This window comes from Meriones unguiculatus, chromosome X (genome assembly GCF_030254825.1).
Source record: "Meriones unguiculatus strain TT.TT164.6M chromosome X, Bangor_MerUng_6.1, whole genome shotgun sequence".
Classification (NCBI taxonomy): Eukaryota; Metazoa; Chordata; class Mammalia; order Rodentia; family Muridae; genus Meriones; species Meriones unguiculatus.
The window spans coordinates 66,716,532-66,735,597 of NC_083369.1; the positions used below are offsets into that span (position 1 = coordinate 66,716,532).

Here is a 19,066-nt window from a genome sequence, read left to right on the forward strand (position 1 = left end):
TAACTTTGTCTCCCCGAGAAGCCATTGATTGTTCCTCTCATGCTTCATTCTAAATATATACTTTCACTCTATTTCATTGTTCTGTACTGCACCATTAGGTAAGGATATAGTTGCTAGACTTTATAAAGTATTCATAGTTACTAATATTGCCATGGAAATTGTCATTATCAGACATTAACATAATTTTTTCATTGTAGAAAATTGGGAGTGACTGCCTGTTAGCAATAAGATGAAAGGAATAGAGATGTGGTCCACTCGTGAAATGGCTAGAAATAGGATAAAAATAAATCTATGCCACATTTTTTTATAAATTGTATCAAGTGGCCTTACTAAGTGTTCTACTTATGACATTACCAGGACTTCAATAACTATGAATCCTTCAGGTGAAAGGTTAGTTGGTATAAATATTCAGGGAAAGTATGTGCTGATTAAGTCAAAGAGCTCATCTTTGCCTTTTTCATGTTCTTGTGGCTATAAGCCTTGGATACAATTGATTTGGAGCTCTTTGGCAGCTGTTCAAACTTGCTGAAGATCAGGTAGTTTGGATAGGCAGGGAGGCTTAAGATTCAAATACGACACATCTTTGTTCAAACAATTTATAGTGTCAGCTTCACTGGCAGCAGGAATGCAGAGGTGGTGACTTTCCTATTTGGGTGTTGACCAGCAAGGGCATTGAGATGCAGCAGGGTCTTACCGAGCAGCTACACTGGGTGCACTGATTGGGTTGCCGGTTTTGAAAGAGCCCTTCAGCCATGAACAGTTCTCCATGTTGGTAAGTGGTTCCATTGTACTCACATGACTTGCTGGCTACCTTATTGTTCACCGGTGGTAAAGAATCTTCTGGAACAGAGTGGAGGAGGAAAACAAACAAAGAAATAGACAAACAGACAAAACACATCAAGCATTGGCAAAATTGCAAAGAATTTCATAATCCAAACAGAGGATGGTGCTGTACTATACAGAGGGAGTTAAAACACAATCCTTGCTCCAGAGGTTAATGATAGTAGGTAGTATTTAGATAGCTACAGAAGATTTACAGCTAAGCAACTGTTCTTTTCTCAAGATTTTATTGAACACTTCCTATGTGCCAAGCACTATCATAAGGACTGGAGAAATGAGAGAACAAGGCTTTGCCTTGATTGAACTTATACTTGGTACAGCCTAGATAAGATATGGACTTACCTAAAAAGGAACCCATACTACCACTGTTTAGTCTTCTTTTAGACTTTCAAAAGAACCATCTATTGCCTATTGTAACTATCCTGGGAACATTATACCTTGTCATGTCGTATATAGCTTTTTCATACTTTGCATTAATTTCCTGTGGTATCTGTGGTTGTTACTTATTGTCAGTTCCTCCATGAAGGCAGTCTTCTTCCTTCACTGTTTTCTACCTGCTGAATTCCTTGCATATAAAGTTTCAACTCTCATCTGCTTGTTCCCACAAATTTGTACAATGATTCAGCCAGTGCTCTAGACCGCTCAAGCACACAATTTGGACAGTGAATATCTCTGGAACATGTGTCTGTAGATTATGGTCACCTAGCAAACCATTACAAAGAGGCTGTATTATTAAAAAGTGATATTCATAACCATCTATGGGTCAAGCAGTTTAGAGTCTTACCTTTCTTTTATGATGGAGAGAAACTTATCATGACACTGACTTACTTGAAGTATTGAAACTAGTAAATGAAGTTAAAAGAAGACTCAAATCCTGGTGTCCTGAAACTGATTTTCACCTTCTATCAGTGTATGTGTATGTGTACGTATGTGTATGTATTATTTCTTGAAAACTTAGTCTATTTCATGTATCTCTATTTGACTGAGTCTAGCATACAGTTGCCATATAGCAGAAATGTTAATTCACTCAGTGAGTTTACTTAAAGTGAATGATCTCTGGAAATTTTTTAATGGGTTTCCTTTACTATATTCTATATTGCATGAGTAGCATGCTCTTGATCTACTCGTCTGCATCTGTCTCTCTGTAGCTCTCTCTTCATCTCTCTCTCTCTCTTGCTCTCTTTATCATACACACATGCAGACACACAATGCACACATGAAAAAGAATGTATAATGTGTAGAGAGTGCTTGCCGCAGGATGGTAGAAGAGGTGAAATCAGAGGAGCTGTGGGTTTCATTAGAGAGTGGTTCAAAGTGTGGGGTAATTTTACCAGTAAAAATTATAGGGAATTAAAATCCATGTTATGTGGATAAATTATACAGCACCATAACCATTAAAAACAAACTGACATTCTCAAGATGCAGTAAAAATGATAAAGGGTAAGAATAACATTATCTGTCATCATTATAATATAACAATAGTTAATGTTTATTGAGTCCTATGTGTACATTATGCACATGATGTTTTTAAGTACATTATTTCATTGGTTTTCATCAATAATATGCTCATGTATATGTGGTCATGCCAATTTTATAAACGAAGAAATCAAGAATAAAGAAATTTAATCACGTGGGTTTGGAGCATAGGTCAGTGCTAGAGTGCTTGCCATCAAGTTTGATATATAGTACCACAAAAAGTTAATTTATCTGCCCAAGGTCACATAACTTGAAATTGGCAGCACCAGCATACTGACCGGAATCTGATTCTGAAATTCCTTCCTATCCACTATCAAGAAAAGTGCCAATCACTTCAAACTTGCAGCAAGAAAAGTCTCATTTAGTTAAAACCAAAACACCAAACTGACAGAGCATGAGAACTATGTTGTCTTAATGTGTCCTAAAATACCCAGAGAACTGCACTTTTAGTCAATGATCTGCCTCAAAACTTGGTTTTCTACTTCTCTGGATAAGTTGCTCTAACCTCGATTGTTCTTCCCTCAGATGTTACTTATCCATGATCCTTATAGCATGTAAAGATTAGTTCCTGAAGTTTGCCTAAAAAACAAGAACCCTTTAAGAAAGATTTCATTTCAAACTAATTGACTTTCTGTCTAGGGCCTGAGTCCCTGGCCCTGCCCATGTGTGCATACAAGCAGACAGCTGCAGCTGGCAGAAAAGAGTGGAACTCTTTGGGGAAAGGACAGGAGCAGGGCCATTTGCCCCTTGGGCTCTAATTATTCCAAATCTCAGTGTTCTGTGGTAAATGAAACATACAATGACCTACAAAACAATATTTGCCATGACTCTCACAGAAGCTGGCAGATCTTTTGAATTTACACACACACACACACACACACACACACACACACACACACACGTGTGCAAACAGACACACACACACAATTTTGGAAATATATAGCCTCAAAAGAATTTGAATTGATTTTTCCAATTGGGCATTCAGTGGCATCAGTGGCAGGGCAACTGCATGGAGAAGTTTTCCTCTGGATAACTAGCTTTCTGAGTCTTCTTTGCAGTAGTCTTTGGAGTAATGTGGCACTGGAGTCCACTACTCTACTCAACAGAATATGGGGAGACAGAAGGAGACAGAGCCAAATGGAAATCGAAGAAAGTGAGAGATATTATGGTCAAACTTCCACCAGTTCTTATGCAATAGAACTATTTCAGTATCTTCATTTCTTTCACTCTTCTAACATTCTTAATGGTTTCAGGGAGAAAATTATGAAAATGAAACCACAGATAACATGAAAATATTTGATCCATGTTCAATAGCTGCTCAGCTGGAGGGTAGACTCAGAAATAGTTTTTCTGCCTTCCAATGTGTGTTATTTTCACAAATGAGTGCTAAAGTTTTGGAATTGTATCTATGAATCATAATGGTAGTCCCTGTATCAATTCTGTATAACCTTACACAAGCCACTTTCCCTTGTTTGTGTTTAATTTTTCTATCTAAGAATGGAGCACATGTCTCAAATCATTTCTTGAATCTTTATAGGGCCAACACAGCATGATTCCCAACCACATAAGCAAGACAAGCCACCCCAGTCTCTATCATCTCCATTCTCAGACTTTCTGAGGTGGCTGGGCTTTGAACCAACTATCCTTGGAACAAACTCATAACTTCTAGCTGAAAACTGGCAGAAAATCAGTGTGAATCCAAGCAGGCTCCAGGACCACTCAAAGGAATACTTTAACAAAAGTATCCAGGCTCCATAGCTTTTAGTCTCCCCATGTCCTCTGTTTCCACTTAAATTCCAACAAAACACTATGAAAAGTAGTGGAAAACAGACACCATGAAGAAATAAGACCAGCATTGAGACATATCACTATGGATGAGCTGGAAAAGAAGCCATTTCCCTCAACTTACATGAAGGATGACCTTATGAATAAACAAAACTATGATTTCTGGGGTGCTTAGAGAACACTTCCTTACCCTAAATATTTATTACTTCTTTTGCTCTTAACAAAGTCTAAAACACTGCTATTGGAAACTCATCCTGTTGCCTAAGTGGTTGTCACTTTGTAATTAGATATTTCAAATCCAACAGACTTTCCTGGGAATCAAAACTCCCCTTCCAGAAAGAGTTAAGACTCAGGAGGTTGTCACATGTCTGGGAAATTTGATATTTAAAAAAATCTGAAAGTCCCTGCCCTGCTTTATAAAAACAGTAAACAACTGCTGAAGAAAGAGGTTTTGGCTAGATAATGGCAGAAAAGGGATTCTTGGACCCGTAGAGTTCTGCAGAGAGCGCCAAGGATGTGCAATAAAGCAGAGAGCTCCAAAGGTGTGCTTTAGTGAGTATTGTCACTCATGGTGTTTTTGTTGTGTTGTTAGCTGTTTTTTGCTTTGTTTTGTTTTGTTGTTTGTTTTGTATTACCTATACCTTTGAGTTATCTCTGCTCCTATAAGTAAATCTTCACCCATATTCCTGTTAGAACCCCAGTGAAAACTCATTGGTTGATCAAATTGAACTTTGGTCTACTTGTTACTATGGTCTGTTGTGGGTTCTCTTTCTGAGGTGAACAGATGTGTGTGCATTGTATCTTCGTAGGAAAAGTTTCTTACTCCTCACCACTACTACTAATATCTTAGTGAAAATAACTGGGTCATAGTATGCTTATTCTTTTATCCTTTATTTTTCTCTTTAGAGTACCTAACTTCAGAATGTCTTATTTGGGCTTAACAGTTAGCTTTCATATAACTAGCTATTTCATATCAACTGAGTGGACTGCTTTTTGTCTCATTGCCTCAGTTCTCTCATCTGTAAATGGGGATGCTAACAATAACAGCCTTATGAGTTGTGAGAAGTAAACACGATATCTAGTGGTTTTCAACATAATTCTGGTTGTATACTATTATTAAATGTGTAAAATTATCATATAATCACTTGCTCAAATGATGGGGTCCCTTGAAGGCAGAAAGCATCTTTACAAAGGAAGATCTGGGGAGGGGGTGCATAGTTTTTACAGTGAGCATGGTCTTACACTGGCAGATCCTGCATCTGTATAAGGTATTCACTAAACCCCAAAGAAGAAGCAATAATTTCAGCCAATGCTATGTACTGTGTTAGAAATCATCCAGGGATTCAACACAGTGACAATGTTTATTTTTACATACATAAAGTAAAACATAGTCTTTATGGCTTCTAGAATTTCTCAAAAGTTACCAGATCCTGAATTGTGATTAGACAGTTCCTCATTCCTAAGCTCTTATATTAATATGTGCTGAATCATCATATTATGCCCCAGTTTTTAATGGACACCATCTACCTCATCTTCTCCATGTCAGTGACAGCCATATTTGGGTCAGTACTTGTCTTTAAGTGTTGCGTGGGTTTTATGTATGTATATATATGTGTGTATGTGGGTATACACAACTGTGTGATAGAGTAGAGGCCAGAGGAACTTGTGCTTTATCACGTTCCACATTCTCCCTTGAGATAGGGTCTTTCATTGAATCTGGAACAAGACTGGAAACCATCAGGCCTCTGCTATCCTCCTGTCTCAGGCCCCCACCACATGGAATTATGTGCTTGTGAACACAAATGGCTTTTAAGCAGATTTTTTGGAGTTGAACTCACATCCTTATGCTTGTGTAGTAAGTGGTCTTACAAGATGAACCATCTTCCCAATTTTACAATTGTAATTTCTCGGTCTCAATGTTTGCTTTCTGTGAAGAATGAGAAAATATTTCCCACACTCACATATTAGATTCTGCTTTCAATCACTAAAGTGCTTAGACAAAAGGATTTAAGGATAGTCACAAATGGGCTTGTGATTGTGGATGGTTCTCAAAAGCCAAGAAAGAGAAACAAAAGTTGAGCTCCTTTTCCCACCATCTCAATACATTTCAGCTATCACTTTTTAGTGCCCTTTCCTGCTGTATGTCTTGTGGAATTGCTAAACAAAGGTGATTGTTGGTTGTTTTGAGTTTTTATCTTGTTTTGAATTAGTATCTGAGTTGCTTTCCAAAAAGGCTTGCATAAAAGTTTTCAGTTTAGGATTCTGTTCTGTTTCTCCATTCATCTATCATCTTTCTTCTCTCCATTCATGGCAAGTTCTAGTCTCACCTCCTCAGAGAAGTCTCACATAACAACTTTATCACTTAATGGTCATTGAGGTGAGTAGAATTAGAAGCCTGCACAGAAGATTTCCACTGATGTTTCTAAATGTTAACCAATTGCTTTCCAATAGGATTTAAGACCTGCTACAGAGGAAGAAATCAGTCTCTACTACTGTCAATCTGGTCAAAGCCTTCGTTTGCTAAGGAGGTCATAAGCCCTACTGGGAAAGCTTCTACAGTTGTTCTGCTAAATGGACATGTGGAACCATTGCTAAGCTGTCTTCTAAATATTTATGTTCATGGCCATAGATTACTATTGATTTCAACTTCAGTCAGAGAAGGCTTTGCTTTGTTTTTGCTTCTGGTTTTGTAGTGGCATGTCCTGATAAGTATCTGCTGAGTGCTCAGTTCTAAATTGAACATCTGTATCACTTACCCCTCAAAGGCCCAAGAAACACTATGAAAGATAGGATGGAGGAATGTAAGAGCCAGATGATGAGCAGCAGTGTTTGAACATATGATACAGTTGAATTCACAAGCTCAAAGCAGTTATAATAATCTGCACAAGCTTTGCACCATGTCAAGATGTCAAAACACAAGCATGGATTGGTGATGGATTTAGACTAAAATAGAACAGTGGTTCTCAACCATTGACAAACCTCTATCTGCAAAAATATTTACATTATGATTCATAACAACAAACTTACAGTTATCAAGTAGCAATGAAAATAATTTTATGGTTGGGGGTCACCACAACATGAGGAAGTGTATTAAATTTAAAGGGTTGAACATTAGGAAGGTTGAGAACCACTGGCTTAGAAAATCTTGCTCATAGATGATAGTTAGGAAAGGAATGTCATTTTTCTTAAGGAATGTGACTAATGATGAGTTGTCTATGCTGCAATGGGTGATCTCATACACATAAGTATGTGGGCAACACTAACTGGATTAAGTGAGTTAATAAAAGAAGAGGAGTCTGGCACACACTTTGATCCAGAAGTCAAGAGGCTGAGGCAGGCAGTTTTCTTAGAGCTGAAGGCCAACCTAGTCTACAGAGTAAGTTTCAGGTCAGCAAATTCAACGTGGAGAAACCCTTTCTTGAACAAGAAGGACGAGGAAGAAGAGGTGGAGGATATGAAGGGGGAAAGGAGATGTATATGCAGGGAGTTGTAATGGATATGATCAAGATATATAAAAACGTTGAAATTGTCAAAGATAAATAAATTAAAATATTCTTTAAAAGTATGATAAGCGGGCTGGATATTAATTCTAGTTTTCAAGGATCTGGAGCAAACAGGAGGATTGCTAAAAGTTCAAAGCCAGCCTGAGCTACAATATTGAGTTCAACATAAGCTTGATTTTAAGTGTGATAAACCTGTTCCAAAATAAGACAATAACAACTGCAAAATATACTAAATGAATGAACTTACTCACAAAATACTACATTTATAATTCCATTTCTAAAAAATGAATTGAAAAGATCAATTTGAAGAGACAGAAATTAGATTAGTGGATGCCAGGATCTGAGGATAGGAGTCAGAGTAGAAAGTGACTGCTAGTAAGTATGGGACCTCTTTTGGGTAACATGAAATATTCTGGAGGCAGATAATTGTGTTAGTTTCAATTATGGATATGCTAAAACGCATTAGACTATATACTTTAACAGGGTGAATTTTATAGTATGTGAAAATGTCTCAATAAACAACTCAGATGTCCCTCAACTGAAGAATGGATACAAAAATTGTGGTATATTTACACAATGGAATGCTACTCAGCAATTGAAAACAAGGAAATCATGAAATTTGCAGGCAAATGGTGGGAACTAGAAAAGATCATCCTATGTGAGGTATCCCAGAAGCAGAAAGACACATATGATATATACTCACTTGTAATTGGATATTAGACATAAATAAAGGATACCTAAAAAAAGCTAAGGAAGAAGGAGGATCCTGGGTAAGATACTCATTCAAAAAGGCAAAAGGGAGAGATATCAGAAGAGAGAAAACATGGAACAAGACAGGAGCCTAGCACAGAGGGCCTCTGAAAGACTCTACCCAGCAGGGTATCAAAGCAGATGCTGAAACTCATAGCCAAACTTTGGGCAGAGTGCAGGGAATCTTATGAAATAAGGGGGAGATAGAAAGACCTGGAGGGGCTCTTTGGCCTAGGCAGCATAAGCAAGACAATGAAAGGAACGTCATCCCTCGGAAAGCAACACAATAAGATTCACACATTGTGCTGCCACTGTGGCTCTAAGGCTTACCATGTTCAGAAGTCGACCTGTGGCAGATGTGGCTACTCTGTCAAGCTCAAGAGAAAGTATAACTGGAGTGTCAAGGCTAAGAGATGAAACACTACCTGGACTTCTCGGATGAGGCACCTAAAAGTTGTCTATCACAAATTCAGGCATGGATTTTGTGAGAAAACAACACCTAAACTCAAGAGTGCAGCTGTTGCAGCATCCAGTTCATCTTGAGGATTTCAATCAGTCACAAATGCTCTGGTTTCAAAGACTAAAATAAAAAATGACCTGAAGGGGACAGGAGCTTCACAAAGAATGAAACACAACCAAAATATTCTGGGGCCAGGAGTCATTTCTGAGATTGATACTCCAACCAAGGACCATGCATGGAAATAACCTAGAACCCCTGCACAGATGTAGCCCATGGCAGCTCAGTATCCAAGTGGGTTCCCTAGTAATGGGAACAGGGAATGTCTCTGACATGAACCCAGTGGCTGGCTCTTTGATCACCTCCTCCAGGCCACAGAGGAAAACAATGCAGCCAGTTCCAAAGAGACCTGACAGGCTAGGGTAAGATAGAAGGAGAGGAAGACCTCCCCTATCAGTGGACTGGGGAAGGGGCAGGGGAGGAGAAGAGGGAGGCAGGGCAGGATTCGGAGGGGATGAGGAAGTGGGCTACAGCTGAGATACAAAGTAAATAATTTGTAATAAATAAAAAAAATTAAAAATGCTGGGAAAAATGGTACAGAAGAAAACTGAAGTGCTGTACATCAAACAATGAAGGCATATTGTGGGTGACAAAATGCCAGCCATACAAAAGGTGCTTTTGTACCCTAGTGACAGAAATAGAAATACATTAAAATAAATGGAGAACTAGCAAAGGATAGAGGGTGGCCAATCATGTGCCATAGTTTTGCCCAGGGTTCCCAGAATCCACCTTGGGAAATGCGATCCAGCCGATACACTGCTACATTAAACAAAAAGACCGATGCAGGGAAGATAGTCCTTCATGGAAAGTGTAAAGAAACTCCGTATGTACACCTTCAGCAATACAAGTGGCCTCTCAGCTTCCACCCCGGGCCCAACCCAGTAGGGGTCCCAGACCAGAAAATTCCTGCAGCAGGTTCTGCAGATCACTCTTCAGCTGAACAGACAGACACAACACTCTGTCCCAAGCAAGAAGGTGCTGAGTGAGAGGAAACAGTCTTCTGCTGCTGCAGCTGGAGGGAAAAGAGTGGAAGAGGGCGCTGAAAGCTCACACCCTGATTAAATCCCACTTCTCCCCTCCTCATCCGGACCCCAGCTGCATGTTGTTTTTCATCCCATTTCTGTTCGTGTTTCAGCTGCTGTCAGGCAGTAGCTGACCCAGTCTGATATGCTTTCTTGTCAGGCAGAAGGCTGGGAAGGATGGAATTAAAAGGTGTTTTCAGCCCGAGCACAGATTTTGGCTTTGGCTGTAGCTTGTATGTTCTTAGGTTTGGGGACCAGCTTGTTGAGTGATGAGGCTGCTGCAGTTCTGCCTCACCCAGTGCTATTTTGAAAAAATTTCCGTAAATGTGTATGTGCGTTTGTTGTGAGGAGTCATTTTTACTTGTAGGGCTTATACTATGCACACAGGCTTTTTGTTTTTGAAAATTCCTGGGGTGCAGTAAACTATACAAAACAGCTCATTGACTATGACTCCTTCTCCACTTTACTGATGGCAGTCTAGCTGAAGGTAACGAGGAGATTTGGAACTCTATTCTTGCAAACTAAGTAACAGTCAGGAGCTTACTATATCCCATTCAAGTTCTGTTAGATCAGCAAGAGCCCCTCTGCTGGTGATTTGCTGCCTTTCTGGTGGCAGTGCCATCTTTGCAGTGCTACTCATCAGTTGGCCTGTGGAAAAATACCCAATGCCAAACCTGCACAGACAGAGGAGCATCACAGCATGACCCAGCCAGAGGTGTGGCATACATCTCAACTGTGTTCCTCCTGAGGATATCCCACTGAACTAAAGAATGCTCTACTACTAGGCCCCTGCTCCCTTATGCTCCTGGCCAACTCTGCTGTGACTCATGGTTGAACCAAACACCCCCACAAACTACCCTTTGCTGATTCACATCCTCCTTAGCCCTTAGGGTCTACTAAATGCATTCTGAGGTCTTGCAGCAACTGCTATGATCTGTCTCTTCCTAATGCATAGTTCTCGCTATCAGGTATACGGTGGGGGTGGCATGCACACATACTAAATTGTGCGTGTGGAGGTCAGGGGAAAATGTACAGTGACTAGAGATAGAATTCAGGTCACTAAGCTTCCCTGCATGTGTCTTTATGTATGATCTCATGGGCCTCACTTATATTATTTTCTAAGTAATCAATAACTACAAAGGAAACAAGGCCCATGTCTCTCATCCTCCATCTCTTGATGGCTTTAGCACAGACACAGGGAAAAACATGAAGTAACAAACATGGTCTGTATTTCAGATGTCATAAACATTCAGAGTCTATTTTTAATTCCACTAAGATGTAAACATACACATCCAGGTGTCAAATGGCTCTTCATTTAAATCTCAGATTGATGGGGTGAGTCATGATTTCCAAATATGATTATGAAGTGCATTACATAATTTTGTGCATATGAAAGTGCGTGTATCCCCTAGCTAGTTCCCCTACTTCCTATCCTCTAACTCCTCCTCACCTGGCTGGCAGGAAGTCCAGCTCCATTTTCTCCCCTGCTCAGTATTTGGCTGTAAGCTGCTTTATTGACATAGAAGGGGACCATTGGGAAACAGGGTTTACACAACATTGGGACAGGATATTCTGAGAACAATGTTTACAACCAGATATACGGGTTAGAGAAATCAGCATTTAAATTATAAAATAACTTTATGCTTACATTCATGTATTTTTTCTGGGAAAATTATCAATGAGTTTTGCCAGATTCATATTACTCTGTGATATAGAATAGGTGCTTGGGTACTTCAGTAGTACTAGTCTCTACACAGAACTTGCTTTATCTTCTCTGCACCCACAGTGATGCACATTTGAGAGCAGCCTTCAGTGGGCTGAGGGCATATATTTCTGGAGCCTCCTCACAGTCCAATCTTCAGAGGGCACCTCAACATCCTTTCCTGTCCAGATTTCTTCCACTTCCATCCCACAGCTTTCTCATCAGCTGCATTATTTATCTAATCTCATACATAAATCTTCTAGGTTTCCTCCAAGAAGGAAGTAGAAATCCCTCTGGTTTTAACCCATGGAAGTAAGACCCTGAAGGTGCAAAGGGGACACTGAACTTTAGTGCCAAAAAAAAAAGGACTAAAAGTCAGGACTTTTCTTTGTACTTAACACCACAAACACTATGGCTAGAAAAGTCCTCAGAAGCCTAGTGCAGCAACTGAAGCAGAAATGGCACGAATTTATTTTCAACCTTAGATGTTCAATTGCACTCTTGATATGTGGGCTAAAACAACACCACACACAACCAAACCTTTCCATTGTGGATCTGGTAGCTGTGGACTGTTCCTCTGCTGCTCAGCTATGGGTTTTCATGTTTTCTAATTCTCATGAGGTATCTTAACTGGCTTAGCACTAGCAGTGAAAATGTTAAAACTACCATGCAGTGTTTGTAATTGTTAATGACAGGTGTGTGGTAACATGTGTCACTCTCTGCCTTTCTCTTTCCCCCAAATAAATTCCCCAAATGACTTCTACTATTACTCCTTTAGTTCTAATCCATGGGGAACTTTTTTTTTAGGCCAATGCCCCTTTGAAATGGACAAATGAGTCACTACCCTCAAGCAGCACTTACAGAAACAATGTGAGGCATCTGGATGAGACAGTGGGGAGTTTGGTCAGGCATTCCTTTTTATTGCCTACAGCAGCATTTTCCAAGTCTGCTCTACAGAGCACTACTAGTCCACAAGATGCTCTGTGTAAATAAGATTCTGGCCATCAAATAAAGTTGGGGAAAGATTTACATAGTAGGTACCCCATGTACCTCTCATCATGTTAAAGGATCTCAGAAGTCTCACAGTAAAGGAATTTGTATGATCACAACAGAGCCTGTGAACTCTCAGGCTCAGATCATCAGAGGAGCACTCTCTGAGATGTACCACAGTGTATCAATATAACAGCTAGACAATATGAGGATCATGGTGTTTGTCATCTCCTGTATAGTATTAACTAGTGAATTTTTAAGATCCCATTTCTCATCGTGAGTTATCCATTTCAGCTAAGGCCTAGCATGTACCTCTAGCAGCTCCTGTGTCTTTTCGCTTCGCTGACATTTTAATTTCTATGATGAAGACATATAAAACAAGATAAAAGGCCTGCCCCTATGAAATACTGTAGAGCGTTAATGATAGAAACTACAGGTTGGTACTTGCAATGATAGTGCAGTGATATCAGGCACTAAGATGTCAAGCCCAGCGGTTTGCAGTTCTTATGAATATGATGAGAAGCCTGTGAAGTGATTTAAGCAGTGAAGTGATCTGGTGAGAAAGTGTTCTGGAATGACTGGAGGAGAGAAAATAAAGTTGAAAGCAGGACCTGTCTGAAGATGGTTCAAAGAGCTTATTGCTAGCCTATTACTTACTAAAGGAGGAAAAATACAGTCGGCACTCGAGAATTAATGGAGAAAACTTTTCTCCAAACATGCATTTTAGAGTGTTTGGTAAACTGTAAGCATCAGCCTTCAGAAAGTAGTCCCTAGAGGTCATTGGCACACATTGCAGAGAAAGAGGCAAAAGAAAAAACTTCAGGCTCCAGGCTGCTGGAGCAAGGGGAACACTATTAAAAAAATGCAGTGACTCTCCTTTTAGACACCAAAAGAGGGACTCATCTTCCATGTGCTAGAAATACCAGCAGAAAGCTGTGGGGCGGTGGTGTACACCTTTAATCCCAGCACTGTATGGACTGGACATAGAGGTGCATGACTAATCTTAGCACTTAGAAAGTAAAGAAAGGACGATCAGAAGTTCAAGGCCATTCTCAGCTAAATAGTGAGTTTTGGGTCAGCCTACGTATAAGTTCATATACATACATACATATATATATATGTACACATATATGCATATACATTTATATATATGGGGTAGATGATGACTAATAGGAAGAACTTGCTACCCCACTTTTCCTAACCTTAATTGATTGCATAGAAGAAGGAAGAAGAAGGTTGTCATATTGGTTGTATCTTGTTGACTGAGGTATCAGGAAGAAACATTAATGAATAATACTTCATTAGATACCAGACTAGTACATGTTCTACCGAATATGAAAGTGGCATATAGATGAACAGCTCTTTGTTTCCATGAATACAAACACTCTCCTCAAAAACGTTAATGATGTGAGCAGCATTGCTGTCACCAGAGAGTTAAGTAGAAATGCAGAAGCTCACAATCCACTTTCTATATTTAGTGTCTGCACTATTTCAAGATGACCAGTAATTCATGTGAAGGTTCAAGATTAAAAAGTACTGCTTCAGGACTTTAGTTCTAGAGCTCATCTCATCCAGGACCCTCCAAAATACCTTAGAAGAATGTCCTTCTCAAAGGTCAATGAGTATTGACAAATAGCTTCAATCCAAGCTCTGAACATACACATGGGACATTTTCTCCGTACTGTCTCTCTCAATATTTGTCACAAATCTGAATGCAAGTATGCATATCATTAAGCAACCTGCTACCCAGAACCTTTATCTCTAATTCCCATTCCTGGAAGACATGCAAAAATGTTTTGAATTTCAAAGTAGGCTTTTAAGAGACACCATATATAGAGAGATATATATTATATATGGTTTCATACTTAGCTATAGAGCTGTTGGCAAATGATGGGTGCTGAGAGGAGAGGAGTTGTTGTTCTTCAGGGATGGAGTTGCTAGTGGGTTTCCCACACTCATGTGGATGGCCCCACACCTATGTGCATGCAGGAATTACTAACTGGATTCTGTGAGCAATTAGAAGTAAGAAACAAAAGAGGGATATAAAGATGGGACAGTGAAATATTTGGGGGTCCCAGAGAGAGTGAGAAAGAGGATTTGGGTTGGACATGATCAAGATACATTGCACACATGTACGAAATTATGAAATAAAAATTATATTTGAAATAGTGAAAATAATTTTCAAAAGAAAGCAAATAGGAAACCTTTCGTACTAGAGCATTAGTTCTCAATTTCTGTAAGATACCCACTATTTCATGTGGATTTTTCAAATTGGGAAAGTGTTTCTTGAGGGGATCTGTGACAATGGTTTGAGTCAGTTTGGATTTCCATGAGGGAGGAAGATGTTGCTCCTATTCAGTAGGCAGAAGCCAAGGAGAGTGATAAAGATTCTACAATGAAAAGGACTGCCCTGAATAATAAGGAACTATCTATCCTCAGGGTGGATGAGCAACACTTCACTAAAATAAATCATTGGTATGTTTGTGTCCAATATTCAAAGTACATAAGAGGAAATTTTTATTTTAATAGCTGTAGATAGGCACTAAAGCACTAGTTACTCTTCGTGATGTTAGACACTTACTTGAGTGTTTTTCACAAATAATCTTCAAAAACTACACCATGTAAAACCAACTATCCAGGAACTTCCAGTAAACACAAAAAAGCTTTTATATAAATGCCGGTCTTCAAACGTAACATTAGATGAAACAACAAGAAATTATACCTGAATTTTCTCCCTTCTGCAACAAATGGTATTTACCATGAAAAGTAATTAAACATGAAAATAGAAAACAAAACCTAACCCAAGCAATAACTACCAAAAATACAGACCAAGAAACCTATGAAGTTGTGGTATATGTTACAGGACTCTACATTTCCTGGTAGCCAGGATAAAAACAACAGCAAGATTAGTTTCACTGTCCTTCCTTTAAGGGCTGCTGTTTACTTAAGAAATGATTTATTTTATTATTTATTTATGTATATATGTATGCATGCCTCCATGTGTGCATCTGTATGCACAGAGGCCAGAGGAGAACATTGGATCTCCTGGAGCTAGAGTTATAGGCAGTTCTGAGCAGGTCAACATGGGTGCTGGGAAACAATCTCAGGTCTTTTGGAACAGCAGCTAGCTCTCTTAATCACTGAGCCATCTCTCTCTCTGAGTGGAAAATATTGCAATATTGACAGTAGGTTATTCAAGGCTTCAGTCTAAGACAGCCAGTGGGAACATTTCCTATGCAGTCTCCCTTGTCCCATCCCAGATGTCCCATGCTCATCAAGTCCATTTAGAGGGGCAGTTACATCCACTGCATTTCATAGGCTTCCTTGCAGCTAGGATCCATGTGAATGCTGTCAATAGAACATCGTGAAAATGAGCCAACTGTTCTTTTAAAGACTGACCTGTCAAATGTCCTGCATACCTTTCCTTTACTTGTTTCCCCCCCCCCCCCCGGACTGAGGGACAGATGCAAATAATACAACAGAGAACTCTAACATTCTAAGGAGGGCATACTAAAGAAAAGAGCCAGCATCCTTGGACAATCACATGTAGCAGGGTCAGAGCTCCACCCTTAGCCTTGTATTTACAGTTACAGGGATTTGAAACTGTTAAAATAATTAGCTTGTCCTGCCCAGTTTGGGTTTTCTTGTATAATCTCCTCTTCCAAAGCTATCACCTTAGTTCCTAAAACAGCATCACAGTTATCTGTGCTGTCTTTTACTTGCTGAACCTCTTTCCATCTTGACAACTGTTCTTCATAGCAGTAAAAGCAGGAACTAACTGCCTAGAGTTATTGTGCTTAGAATTCCCTCTCTGATTCAAATTCCCACTAAAAGTAAATAAAAGTGAAATCAAAACCAGAGACATGGGAGGTCTAATTGTTCTTAGGCTGGCTGCCCAATGGCAATCAATGCTTGGATCCAATGGCATGTAGGACCTGGCTAGAGGCCTGACTTCATATTCATGGCTGGACTACAAAAAATTCTAAGTATTGCTTAGGGTACCAATACATGAGCCCCTCAGCTGTGTTCCCAGGTAGGGTATTAATTTCAATGGCTATTAATGAATGATAAAAGCCAAGTAGGGTTTAGGCAAAAGAGATAATGAGGTCAAACAAAAAGGTAGCAAGAAGAACGCTTAGAAGTAGTTCCTGGAGCAGATGTTTGTTGATGCCATTGACATTCCTTGTCCAGAAATATGCTGGAATTACATTTCCCTGTCCCTGAAAATCAGGTCCCAAGAAAAGCTGACTTCCTCTCAGCAGTGAGACATAAACAAAAGTAACTTATTGTTCCAAGGCAAAAGACTTAAGAAGCAGGGCACCAGTTACTACTTGACTATGCTTCTTTATCATACCAATGGGACTAAATTCTAGATGGTAATGCTCTGCTAGTCAGGGTAGTTGGTAAGAATGAGATGTCAACCTGAGGTGAACATCTAAAAGTGTTTTAAGTTCTGAAGTTTATGTTGTTAATGCACCCTCATTTAGGCAATCCTAGTGATCACAAATGTGTCTAACACCTTTGAAAAGGCACTCTGATAAGTCAAAATGAGAAGAAACTGTTCTTACAATGTCTATGTCTCCTTCCTAAAAGGAGAAGGAAAACAGCCCAATCTTCAAAATGGTCCTCACAGACATTTGAGCATGGGAAACTAGGTTTCACCCACCGATTTAGATTATTCTGTCTAGAACAGGGGTTTGAGCTAAATGCACCCAGGACTTGTCTTTGTAAATAAAGTTTTATTGGAAGGCAGCCATAGCCATTATTCACATATTGTCCAGGACAGCTTTCACACTGAAAAGGAAGTGTTGTAGCAAGAGGTGCCTGTAAATGCTAAAATATTTACAGGAAAAAGAAAATGCCAGCCCTGGCCTAGAATAAGCCAAATGAAAACAGATCCATGTGAGGATCTGGAAAAGAAATTGAACATACAGTGCCACTCAAAGTAAAGAGGACATATTCTTGGTAGCAATGTTGCCAAAAGCACACAAAGACAAAGAGTTGGTACTGGTAAGATTTTTCTTTGTCCTTCAGGTATTTTTGAAAAGAGCCGAGCAATGGAAATCCTAATACAAATGATTTCCAACAAGCACATTGTTCAAGTTCTGCTGTTTATATCCAGCCCCAGTATCAGCACGGGGACAGGATCTGAACATATACACAGTATATGTCAGGATTAGTGAACCTGACAGTCCTCAAGATGACTCAGTGGAAAGTTGATTAACTGCTTATTCAAAATGATTCACTGCCCAGAGAGTCCATGGCAAGTCCGACTCTTAGGCTAAACTGGGTGTTACAGTTTGTCCACCCTGAACTCAGCACAAAGCAAACAAGCAGGCCATTAACAAGGAAGCAAGCTGTTGGAGGGTCTGCTGTGGGTCTCGCCCTGCTGGATGTGGGCTCTGCTGTGGCCACTGGCTGCCCTCTGGGGGTGGGGGTGGATATGGTGTGGCTGGAATGCTAGGAATCCTGGGCTGGCTTAGCAGGCACTCCAATTGGCTTGGTGTTCTACATGCTCCAGAGACTTTCTCCAGTGTCTTTGGCATTCAGTGCCTGTACTTAGGCTTCAGAATTTTAGGACTGAGTGGGTCCCTGGAAGCTTTCTATCTCAGGACCAGGTCACTTCTTCAGTAGGTGGTACCAACAAATGAGCAGACCATGCAATGCAGATGGGGCACAAACTATTTGCCTCCTCGCTTGGGCCTGGCTCTTGGCAGGACTGCCTGGCTACAACTTGACCTTTGGTGGCTGGTAACAGGTTTTGCTTCAGTTCAGCCAGTGTTGAGTTACCATTGGTTGGTTCTGGGTTAAGGGCAAAGGGGATGAGGGTTGGAAGCAGAGAGGACAAGAATTATAAGAGGATTATTTACTTCCACCTATACACTAAATTCTCTTCATTTTTAGCATTGGATTCTGGGCTTAGTTTGGAGTCAGTACTTTGTATCACTTTCTAACGTGACAAGAAAGATGAACTCCTCCAAGTTCTATCCTGGACATGTTTAATTCTAGGTTTAATTCTAGAAAGTTGGAGAAGAGAGGGAGTTGTGCCATGCCTCTGGTTACCAGCAAGAAACAATCAGTGAGTTCGGTAAATCAAGAAAATTCAGAATCTAGAGAAGCTGGGAGCTTGGAGTGCTCTAGTTTTCTTTTGCCAGCCAGTTTCCCAGCTTTCTTCCTCTATATCTAAACAGCTACATGGGCCATGTCAGGGAGATTCAAAGATTCCATGTCTCCCTTGGCTGAGCCTGCATAAGCTCTGGCTCATTCAAAAGCATCGAAACACATTTTCCTGCAAAATAAAATGTAAAAGGTAACATATGATAGCTTTAGAGGAGTGATTCTCAACCTTCCTAATGCTGGGACCCTTTAGTATTATTCTTCATGCTGTGGTGACCCCCTACCATAAATTATTTTTGTTGCTACTTCATATCAATAATTTTGCTACTATTAAGGATCATAATGTAAATACTTGTTTTCTGAT

At 39.8% G+C, this 19,066-nt stretch overlaps 1 protein-coding gene and 1 pseudogene across 1 annotated transcript in view; one reads left to right on the forward strand and one right to left on the reverse strand.

Moving 5' to 3' along the window:
- The window catches only part of Chrdl1 (chordin like 1), an 89,374-nt gene that overhangs the window by 34,548 nt on the left and 35,760 nt on the right, over positions 1 to 19,066 (reverse strand). Inside the window, exon 4 of the mRNA XM_060374457.1 lies at positions 695 to 837. Coding sequence (XP_060230440.1) covers positions 695 to 837 — 143 coding nt within the window. The remainder of the gene's footprint in view (positions 1 to 694; positions 838 to 19,066) is intronic.
- LOC110566327 (large ribosomal subunit protein eL37-like) lies at positions 8,607 to 8,897 on the forward strand (annotated as a pseudogene).